The sequence below is a fragment of the Rhagoletis zephyria genome, unplaced genomic scaffold, assembly GCF_001687245.7.
Source record: "Rhagoletis zephyria isolate East Lansing unplaced genomic scaffold, Rhagoletis_zephyria_1.1 Rzeph_scaffold_01282, whole genome shotgun sequence".
In the NCBI taxonomy this organism is placed as follows: Eukaryota; Metazoa; Arthropoda; class Insecta; order Diptera; family Tephritidae; genus Rhagoletis; species Rhagoletis zephyria.
The window spans coordinates 95,090-106,940 of NW_016158366.1; the positions used below are offsets into that span (position 1 = coordinate 95,090).

At 39.1% G+C, this 11,851-nt stretch overlaps 1 protein-coding gene across 1 annotated transcript; it reads left to right on the plus strand.

Moving 5' to 3' along the window:
- The first annotated feature begins 10,329 nt into the window (after positions 1–10,329).
- On the plus strand, positions 10,330–11,404 carry LOC108363445 (uncharacterized). Its single transcript, XM_017616811.1, has one exon. The coding sequence runs from the start codon at positions 10,841–10,843 to the stop codon at positions 11,402–11,404; it is 564 nt and encodes a 187-aa protein (XP_017472300.1). The 5' UTR covers positions 10,330–10,840.
- The last annotated feature ends 447 nt before the right edge of the window (positions 11,405–11,851 follow it).

Below are 11,851 nucleotides of genomic sequence, written 5' to 3' on the forward strand. Positions count from 1 at the left end.
ATGTTTCTTAAAGAAAGCCATAAACGTAGCGACCGTTGGTTCAACTTGGTGTTGTTTTGCTCTAGATTGCTCCGTTTGTGGGCCTGTTGAATGAATTTATGTCTTGATTGTATGAAAGATCAAAAAATTTGGATTTTCTGGCAAGTTGTACAACTTATCGCTACATTAATTGCCATGGTGTACAAACTAATTTAATTTGCATTTATTTTGTACACTAAATAACCGAAAATGGATAACTCATAGATATCGTGCTTTCGTTGAATTTTATAAATGTAGGCCGAAACTATGAAATTGTAAAAATGAGATTTTACAATGAGACTGCTCGCAAAATTGCAATGTTTGTGGGCAAAACGTCCAATTTGATTGCGGATTGATTTGAACCAACGTTTTCCGCTTGCATTATGTTAAAAGGATGCGTTTGTTGTAATTCATTCTGTCATTTAATACCATTATGCGTAGACCAATTCATGAAATCATTTCATGCGTTTGAGTAGAAACTGAATGAATGAACACCATTTCATGATTTCAATTAACGCAAAATAGAGTTTATGCACTTAGTTTTTACTCAGATCGACGAAATGATTTCGTGAATTGGACTACGCATCAGGGGCGCACCCAGGAATATATTTTAGGGGGGTTTTATATTTCTGAATATATATCACCGGAAAATACTGAAAATTTGCTTCAGATAATACGCTCTTTAAAATACATTCATGCAAGTTTTATGTACAGTATGTAATAAATAAATAAACTTTTTAAAATCCATAAACTGCACTTTATTTACATAAGATTAACAGAACTCAAACACTTTTAACCGACTTCAAAAAAAGAGGAGGTTATCAATACGCCGGAATACATAACTTTTGACCACGTGAACCGATTTCAATAATCCTTTTTTTATTGGAAAGATGGTACCTCAAGGGTCGTCCCGTAATTTGGTTTAGAGATCCGATGATTGGATCATGAAGAAATTAACGGTACCCCTAAATTTGAAGTCGGTTGTGTTCTTTCCTTTAAAACTACTTGTTTAATAAAAAGTTCTCAAGATGCGCTCAACTTTTAAAAGTACCTAACAAAAAATTTTAAAAGTGTCAGTAAAAATAAATTTATTGATTCCATAATTTTTTGCACTTTTATGCTCATTTTTTCGATTTCTGCTTTCTGGTTTTCGATAGAGATGGTGAGTTTTCACGATTGCTAAATTTTTTTAATATTTCGAATACCGAAAAAATTAACTGAACTCTCAAGAAAAACGAAAAATTCATATAAAACGACGGACGAGAAATGGAAAAGAAATTTTCTTCTACCAAAATTTCTTAAATCAGTTTGCAGCTTTCAAGAAAAAAATGCTCGTATATTTATTTCCTCATAGAAATTTTCAGCAAAAGCAAAGCGCTTTTTCAGGCAACAGAAATTATAATAAAAATTTCTTATAATTTCCTTGAGAGCTGGATTCTTAGCTTTAAAATACAGATTGTATTTGAGGTTATTAGCTTTAGGGGGGGGAGGGGGTTTGAACCCCAAAACGCACCCCTTGTGTGCGCTAATGCTACGCATACATGTGATACTTATGCTTTTAATTTATAAGGTAATTTTATGTTTTTATACTTTTGCTACCACATGAATATATGAATTCGTGATAAGAATATATGAATTCTCCTTGGAAGATAGAAAGCGAGTAAGAATAAATGCCGAACAAAGGAATTTGTCTTCTGTCAACTTAAATAAATGCATTTTGCAAACAAAAGTGCGTACGTTACTTAGTGCCTTGTTAATGGCGAATTCGTAAGGGTCTATTGATTGCATTATAAACATTTACATTATATGTATCTATATCAGAAAATTAATAAGATGAAATGAATTTATTGTTTGATTTCTAACCAAACCTATGTATGTAACTCAATCGCCTAATGGTTTGCCGAACCGTAAACATATGTTTACACATCCAATTTCGTGAGTAGGTACCTGGTACTCACACCTTTTTTAAGAAGTTTCACTTCGATCATGTGTACGGTGTTACACACAATTTTTTTTTTGTTTTAGTTTATCGTCGATCATTATTCCTAGGTATTTGAACGTATTAACTTTTTCCAGCGCGTCGTTGTTATATTTAGAGTTAACAATGGAAATTTCGCCTTGATATAACCACAAACTAATTTTTTTTTTCTGTGTGGAAGGTTTTTCGCTAAAAAAAATTAAAACTTTTCGTTGTTGCTCCCAAAAAATTAAGAAATCTGAGAAGTCACGTTTTACAATTTCATACAGTTCTCTTTACAATGTATTTCACTAACCTACCAACGGCTGCACCGACTTGGTTCATATTTGGCAACACCTTGAAAATACTGATGCATATATTGCAAATGCATTGGGAAAGGGGGCGTGGCTCCTTCCTTCCATAAAAACTGAACTTCTCATATAGCTTATCTCTGGAACTGCTTTCGCCTGAAATTCTACGCAGCTACATGTGTTATCAATACCGTAGTTATGGCGAAAAGTGGTAATTATTGGAAAGGCTGGAAAGATATACATTTACGTAAACGCGCAAGTATCATTCGATTGGGAACCATTTTCTCCTAGATTTCTAAATCCCATTGAGCTATTGTATTTATGTGAAAATTTTGAAGAATTTTTTTAAATGTTTCACAAAGAATGGAGCTTTGCTTTTACGAGTTTCGCTATAAGCTGTCCTATCTACATACCTATTTGCATAAAATGATAGCCGTTTTCGTTGTTCGAAATAAACTCATAAACCACTGAATAGAGTTCCGTCAGATTGTCGGAGGTTATCTTACATACATATATGGTCCAATTACATGCTACTAGAAAACTCGCTAGGTGGTGCTGGAGTAGAGTTATTTGTAAAAATCGTATTTATTAACCGATTTGGTTCAAATTTTAAATGTGAGCTATGTACCTGTATGCTGGAAAATTCTTTTGATAAAAATTTACCCGATTAGTGCCGCTGGAGTTAAGGTTGAAATTCATAACACGTATTCATTTTATGGTAAGCAATGAACCCAATGGATGGCGCTGCAGCCGAAATGTATAGAAACCACGTGTGGTTGGTCTGCTTTGGACCTTTGTTTAAGTTATACGAATTTAGTTTTCAGATGTCTAAATGAAGGATGGGGTTAAGTTTTTCTGACGCCCTCATGCACGATCATGCGGTCTTGCATCTACCCAGAAATAAGTTCATAAATTTTACCACGAATTGTAAAAGTGGTGAATTAACAAGGAAAGATTACCGTAGGTATATCAATTACATCATTTGAAAGATACCTAAGAGATCACACGACTCATTTAGCAATGTACCGGAAAACTTTTCATCCTGTGGGACAGCGAGGATTCTTGGCCCTCCTATAACAGAAAACGCACTTCTGTGCTCTTGAGTTTCCCTATAAGAACTGTTATTGGCATACGCATCGCACCAATGCTGTAGTTGCAAGATCATACAAAAAGATTACGCATGCTTGGCAGAAATCTCACAGGTGGAAATAAGACCATCGGTAAAGTCAAAACTTTTGACTTTACAGACTAATTTTGTTTTTAAACGCTCTTTTGCATTGGTCAACGCAAAAGCTCTTATTAGGCGCCGCGAAGTAAGCGGGCATTGGCTAGTCACAAATAAATTTGATTCCTTATTTCGTTGACCAAGCAAATCACAAATAAAATGTATTTCTTATTTGGTTGACAAATAAAATTACAAATAAATTTAAATTTTTATTTGGTCAACAAACCAATTCACAAATCAATTATATTTTTTAATTAAAGGCGGATTTTAAATCAAAAAGTATTTGAAATCACGCAACCCTGCTTACTACACATATTATAAACACCACCATCATTTTTTCTTAAATTCAAACAGTTTACAATAAATTTAAGAAAAACTTTGCGTTATATTCCTTTAAAACTTTACTACAAATTTTTACTACTTAAATATTTTCTGAAACTTTGAGTTGTATTCTCAAACAAAATTTTAAATACCTGCAGTATTTTTCTTATTGCACTTGCATTTATATTACATACATAAATTCCTAAGATTATATTCTACATTTTCAAATTTTACTGATTGAATAATACACACATTTACATATGTATATGTAACTGTTTTTTCTTATGGAATTTCAGCTTCAGTGGTACAGTGATGTACAAGTATTAATATTTTTAACGTAACTTTTTAACCATTTAATAGATTTATTAATAGATAATTTTAGAGCTTCGTTTGAAATATGGTAAACTATTTCAACGATTATAACTAATCAATAAACGTTTTCCTCAGTTTTTATGCCGTGCTAGCTAGACTTCAAACAATACAATTTAACTCAAAAAAAATATTTCCCCCCAATAATATAACAGTTCGATATATTTTTATAGATCTTTTGCTTTGTGTTTACACTAGCCCCTTTAACCTTAAGTATATTTATCGATTAGAGGATTTCACTTGTAGATGTCGCTGTGATCTAAGCGGGAACAGTTACTCGTTACTCGAGTTCCTTTTTCTCGAGTCCTATTACTCGCCTCGGATGTTGGGTTTCGCCTTCTGCGATCACCCAACACTCTGCCACTTTGGAAGAGAACTCCGAGCAATCAACAAGTAAGGTCTTCATCATCAATCTAATTTTATAACCTTCTAGTACAGCATTTTTTTATATACATATATATATATGCAATAAAGTGGCCGTTAGGCACTCAGATATATATACATATAACAGTGAAAAAAGTGAAGTGTTTCATTTAATTTGTTGAGCGAATTTTTTGCGGTTTGATTCAACCTCGAAGGACTTTAGGGATTCGGCACCTCCTCGACCCTCGTTTGCCGCGGAATTCAAGAGGAATTCCCGACCCCCATTTTACCCCGTCCCGATCATGGTCCTTCGAGCCGGATCATGGTCCTTCGAGCCGGATAGGCTTGAAGTTTTTCGTGGTTGACCCACATTTGTCTAAAAATAAAATAAAAGTGAAGAATTCGAAAAATTTTCAAATATACAAATTTTTTGATAAACTGCCAAGTTGCCTTCATAAAGGAGAATTTTGATCGCGCCCCCCGTTAACACGTTTTTTATTTTCTTGTACACGTTGAATCGTGTGCAATTAAACACATCTTAAAGTTTTTTATATTACATTCATTGGTGAAACCCGCCACCGACTTTGTTTTTTATTACATTCTTTGGTGAAGACCCCCACCAATTTGACGTTTCCGAACGCGCCCAAAGAAAAAGAAAAAATAAAAATAACCAAAAAAAAAACTAATTTGCAACTCACGTTGACAACACGCGATTTTTTTTTGGTTTTCGTGCAAAAAAAACATTACAAAACCCCGGTAAGTGGAAATCAATTGCGTTGGAGTGGTTTTCCAACCATTTGGAGCTGGAGTGGAGCAAAGGGCGTCAAGTGGCCCCATCGACTGGAGTACCACCGGCAAAACAAATTGTGAACGAGCGGCTGCATACTAAGTATCTGAAATAGTAAGTAGATTTGTAATATTAATTGGGTTTATTTGTAGAAACGAAGCAGCTAACAAGTGTTGAGGCATTGCAAAAACCAAATCAGCAGCAACTGCAACCCTACATTTGCCAGTGCTCCAGCAGCAGCAACTGCAACTACAAATTTATCAACGCTCCAGCAGCAGCAACTGCAACTACAAATTCAGCAAGGCCCCCACCAAGTGGTCCACCGCGATAGCAAGTTCGCAACAGCAAGGCCCCCAAGGGGTCCACCGCGATAGCAAGTTCGCACCAGCAAGGCCCCCACCAAGTGGTCCACCGCGATAGCAAGTTCGCAACAGCAAGGCCCCCAAGGGGTCCACCGCGATAGCAAGTTCGCACCAGCAAGGCCCCCACCAAGTGGTCCACCGCGATAGCAAGTTCGCAACAACAAGGCCCTCCACAAGTGGCCCACCGCGGGAGAACAGTCCCATTAGTGGCCAACAGAGTAAGCTGCAAGATAAGGTAAGCCTTTCAATTTGGCACGTATATTCGCGAAGGGGTGAGGAAATTGCATAAGGCCGTGCGTGAGTACCATATTCACCCCTTCCATATATATATATATATTTTTTTTTAATTTTTTTAATACGTATATATACTTCCGAAATTTAAACGGTATCGGTGTAGGATAATCCGTTCCTTTTCGCGAAATTCGAGCGGTAAAGTGGTGGAGGAATAGCGGAAATGCCTTTGAAATACCGTATCCACACACCGTTGTGTATATATATTAAAAAAAAAAAAGAGAAAAGAAAGAAAGAAGAAAGTGAAATTGTGGCACGGATTGCGGGACTCAGCGTCCGTTACAAAAAAGGTCTTTTTTGTGTTTATGAGAAAAATCAAATTAAGTCGTCGAAGTTTCGACAACCTCAATTATTGAATTTGTAGTTTCCTTGTTATTACATTAATTAAATAAAGACTGTTTTTTTATACATTTTCTCGTGAGTTTTCCTACGTTGTCAGTTGTACGTTTTATACCGCGCCACCTGTAAAGTGTTTGACGTGAATTCTTAAAGTATTGAGCAAAAGTGGTTGAGGCAGAAGGCCCGTAAACGGACCACATTACATAGGTTTGTTTTCACATGAGAATCCCTCAGGTTGTGCGGTACACTGAGAGAAAACTCTTTTGATATAATACAAATAACCCGTGGAACTTTTCGAGTCATAAGTAAGTTTGTTTGAATTAACAAAATAATCGAATATAGTTTTGTATATATTGACTCAAGTTCCAACTACATTAAATAAGGCGTTATCTATATAAACCTTTAGACGATCTTTTTATTACGCTTTTTTGATAGTACGTGGTTTTATCAATTTTTTGCCGTCGTTGTCGATAATTCGCGAAAATCGTAATAGTGGTTTGCNATTAACAAAATAATCGAATATAGTTTTGTATATATTGACTCAAGTTCCAACTACATTAAATAAGGCGTTATCTATATAAACCTTTAGACGATCTTTTTATTACGCTTTTTTGATAGTACGTGGTTTTATCAATTTTTTGCCGTCGTTGTCGATAATTCGCGAAAATCGTAATAGTGGTTTGCTTTTAAATTTTTCGTTTTAATTAAATTAATTGATAGTACGTGGTTTTATCAATTTTTTGACGTCGTTGTCGATAATTCGCGAAAATCGTAATAGTGATTTGTTTTTAAATTTTTCGTTTTAATTAAATTAATTGACAGTACGTGGTTTTATCAATTTTTTGACACCGTTGTCGATAATTTGCGAAAATAGTAATAGTGGTTTGTTTTGAAATTTTTCGTTTTAATTAAGTTAATTGATAGAACGTGGTTTTATCAATTTTTTGACGTCGTTGTCGATAATTTGCGAAAAATTGTAATAGTGGTTTGTTTTTAAATTTTTCGTTTTAATCAAATTAATTGATAGTACGTTGTTTTATCAATTTTTTTACGTTGTTGTCGATAACTCGCGAAAATACTAATTTACCCCGAGGTTCAGTGGTACAATTGACGTTTGATTTTAAATTTTTCGTGTTAATTAAATTAATATTCGAAAGATGGCCAATGTTAATGATTTTTCGCGGGCGTGTGATGCATTGTTGGAATTCGAAGCGGGCTTCAACAACATGCCGTGTAGCAGCCATTCCATTTTTTCGCTGGAGATCCAAAAGGAGGAACTGAAGGCGCTCTGGGTCAAGGCGAAGGATGCGTTCGATGACTACTCGAAAAAGGTGTCGGACGACGAAACAGGTCAGGCTGCACTTCGGCTGGCGAAGTGCAGATACCAGGATTGCTACTCAGCATACTTGACGTGCGGTGCATTGATGGGAGAGACGGCTCATAACCTGATGTTCACGCAGCAAAGTAGTTCGACAGTCAATCCGGTAAATCGCTTACCTCCATGTGACACAGAAATTTTTTACGGTGATTACATGTCTTGGCCATCTTTCCGCGATTTGTTTACCGCAATTTACATTAACAATTCGCGTTTGACCCCGGTAGAGAAATTGTACCACTTGAATCGTGAAAAAATCGCCTTTAACTAACGACGGTTTCGCGACTGCTTGGCAAAATTTATCCGACCGCTATGAAAATAAGAGGATAATGGTAAATAGCCAATTAAAAACGCTTTTTAACCTACCATCGGTAACGTGCGAACGCGGTACGGAAATTAAAAATTTACAACGGGCACTGAATAATTGTATATCCGTTTTAGAAATGTACGGGATTGATATTGAGAACTTGGATGCGATTTTTGTGTTCTTAGTATCGAGTCGGTTACCGGATACTACGCTGGCGTTGTGGGAACAAGGCATTGTGAGAAAGGCGGAAATTCCAAAGTGGGAGGAATTAGACAGGTTTCTCACAAGTCGGTTCCAGACGTTAGAAACGGTGTCCGATATCCGAAGTGCACGAGCAGTAAAGCCTGTACCTAATCGCCAACCCGCAACAACAGTTTTCGCAGCCCGCATGCAGATAATGCCCCGAACAATCTCATGCACTAAAGGGCTGCTCCAAATTTCTGGCAATGAAAGTTGAGGATCGCCTCAACTTAGTCAGAAAACACAACTTGTGAATGAACTGCCCGCATGCAGATAATGCCCCGAACAATCTCATACACTAAAGGGCTGCTCCAAATTTCTGGCAATGAAAGTTGAGGATCGCCTCAACTTAGTCAGAAAACACAACTTGTGAATGAACTGCCCGCATGCAGATAATGCCCCGAACAATCTCATACACTAAAGGGCTGCTCCAAATTTCTGGCAATGAAAGTTGAGGATCGCCTCAACTTAGTCAGAAAACACAACTTGTGAATGAACTGCCCGCATGCAGATAATGCCCCGAACAATCTCATACACTAAAGGGCTGCTCCAAATTTCTGGCAATGAAAGTTGAGGATCGCCTCAACTTAGTCAGAAAACACAACTTGTGAATGAACTGCCCGCATGCAGATAATGCCCCGAACAATCTCATACACTAAAGGGCTGCTCCAAATTTCTGGCAATGAAAGTTGAGGATCGCCTCAACTTAGTCAGAAAACGCAACTTGTGTATGAACTGCCTAGCGCATTCACACGTCGCGAAGGATTGCAAGAGTCCGTTTAGTTGTTGGAGCTGTCATCAGAGGCATCATTCACTACTACATCGAACTTCAGCTCCACAGAAGGCCAACTCTTCGCAACAGCGACCCTCCCCCCCCGAGGAACAAGGACTCACGACCTGAGCAACCCCCAGCAGGTACAAGCAATGTGCAGGTGCTTTTTGCAGCGAGCAACCGGAACATTCTTTTAGGTACTGCTATGGTGAACATCTGCCACTCAGGAGTTAACTATGAGGCCAGAGCCCTACTGGATTCTGGATCAGAGGGAACTTTCATCACGGAACGACTTCAGAGACTCATCAGGCTGCCAACGCGTGCGGTTGATACGCAGGTATCGGTCATAAATGCCACGGTATCGGCAAATGTGCGAAAAGTCGCGCATTTGGCTATAGGTTCTCCTGTAAACCCCCAGTTTAGAATCGAGGCAAGAGGTCTGGTTCTACCCCAATTAACAGGAAACCTCCCGAAGTTTACAGTGGATCAAGTGCATCTTGATTCACTACCTCCTTTAAGGCTAGCCGATGTCAACTTCTACAGGAGTCAGTAAGTGGACCTACTTATTGGAGCGGATGTCTACCCAGCGGTTATAAAGGAAAATGTGCAACGGAATATTCTGGGATCACTTGTAGCGCAGGAAACGGTATTTGGCTGGATTTTGACGGAACCAGTACCACCAACGACCGTGAGGAGTTTCACTACTTCTGTGTCTTACGGCACAGAGACTCCAACCCCCCAGCTAACTCGGTTTTGGGAATTAAAAGAAGTTTCCACCAAAAGGAAAATTACCCCCGAAGATGCGTTTTTGCTCTACCTTTTCGTCGTAAATTTCCAGACGAAATTAACCTCGGATTTTCAAGGACTGGAGCAGCACGGCAATTCTTGCGGAGCGTGGCCGGTTATATCAGGAAACCAGAGTTGAAAACGGAATACGACCGGGTTCTGAAGGAATATATCGAGCTCAACCATATGTGCCCCGTGAGGAAAACAGCGCAACAACCAGCACACAGGCCGTATTGCTTACCACATCACGCCGTCGTGAAACCGGACAGCATAACAACGAAGGTGCGAGTGGTGTTTAACGCGTCTTGTCCCACGTCAAATGGAGTCAGCTTAAATGACATCTTATACCCCGGGCCTATTCTGCAAGCGGATTTGGTTTGCTTACTTTTAAAGTGGCGCTTATTCAAGTACGTATTTAATACAGACATCGAGAAGATGTATAGGCAAATTATGCTCCATCAGGAGCATACCCCATTTCAAAGAATTCTTTTCAGAGAATTCCCGGACGAAGAACTTAAGGATTACGAACTTAAGACCGTGACGTTTGGAGTAAACTGCGCTCCATATTTGGCAATAAGGACGCTACACCAGCTCGCAGATGATGTGAAAACGAGATTTCCACTGGCAGCAAAGATTTTGAAGCAGTATATGTATGTCGATGACGTCCTGGCTGGAGCCCACGATTGCACAACTGCAATACAAATGCGAGATGAGGTAATTGAAGCTCTTAACACCGCCAGCTTCCCCCTAAGAAAGTGGACTTCGAATTGTAAGAAGATTTTGACAGGACTACCCAAGGCACATATATACAAGGAGAATTTCTTGGAGCTTGACGACATGAGTGAGACAAAAATGTTGGGAATCCGTTGGAACGCGGTACATGACATGTTTCAGTTCACCGTACAGCCGATCCCCCGGAAGCAGGAGTATACCAAATGAGAGGTTTTATCCTGCGTAGCAAAATTGTTCGATCCAGCTGGATGGCTCGGACCAATTGTAGTGGTGGCAAAGATCTTCATGCAGGAGATCTGGCTAACCAAAATAGACTGGGATGACAGTCAACCCCGAAATGTACTGCTACGTTGGGAAACCTTTCTGGATAACTATGAGCATATTCAGAAGATAAAAATCCCCCGATGGACCAATTTTACGCCATGGGACGAAGTAGAGTTCCATGGATTCTGCGATGCCTCTGAAAAGGCATATGCAGCCGCGCTATATATTAGGGTACGCGATCGCGCATCAAACAATGCGCCCCACATAAACTTGCTGGTGGGTAAAACAAAAGTAGCGCCAGTAAAAACGGTGTCTCTACCCCGGTTAGAGCTCTGCGGAGCATTATTACTGGCCGAACTAATTAATACTTTTATTCCGCAGTTTGAAGTCACGCAGCCAGTAATATACAAATGGACTGACTCCACGGTCGTACTCTCATGGCTGAGGAAACCGGCATGTACATGGAAAACGTTTGTAGCTAACAGAGTCGCAAAAATTGATGAGCTGGATGGAGCATCAGGGTGGAATCTTGTGGACTCTGCGGATAATCCAGCGGATCTTGGCAGCCGAGGCGTGTCCCCCTAGTATCTACTCTCAAACACTCTGTGGTGGTATGGACCTAAGTGGTTGGAGCAAGATTCATCTACTTGGCCCCACCAAACCAATAGAAATCCATTAGAAACCGATCTGGAGCAAAAAACGGTACGGGCTCATGCGGCAGGCATCTCCGAAGAAACGGAAACGAATTTTCCGATTTTTTAGAAAAACTCATCCGGTGCATAAGTTGGCCGCTAGTGACGAGACCGACGAAATGACCGCCGATGAAATCAAGCAGGTAAAATGTCGTCTCATCCTTTTTGCACAGAGGCGTCACTACGCAGATGAATACAGGTCCATCAACGCTTCAACGCCAATCAACGCGAAAAGTTCACTTCGACAGGAACGGAGTTATGAGGGTAGGAGGACGACTGGCGTTAACGAACTTACCTTACAGTGAACGGTATCCAATAATTCTCCCATACGACTGCCAGT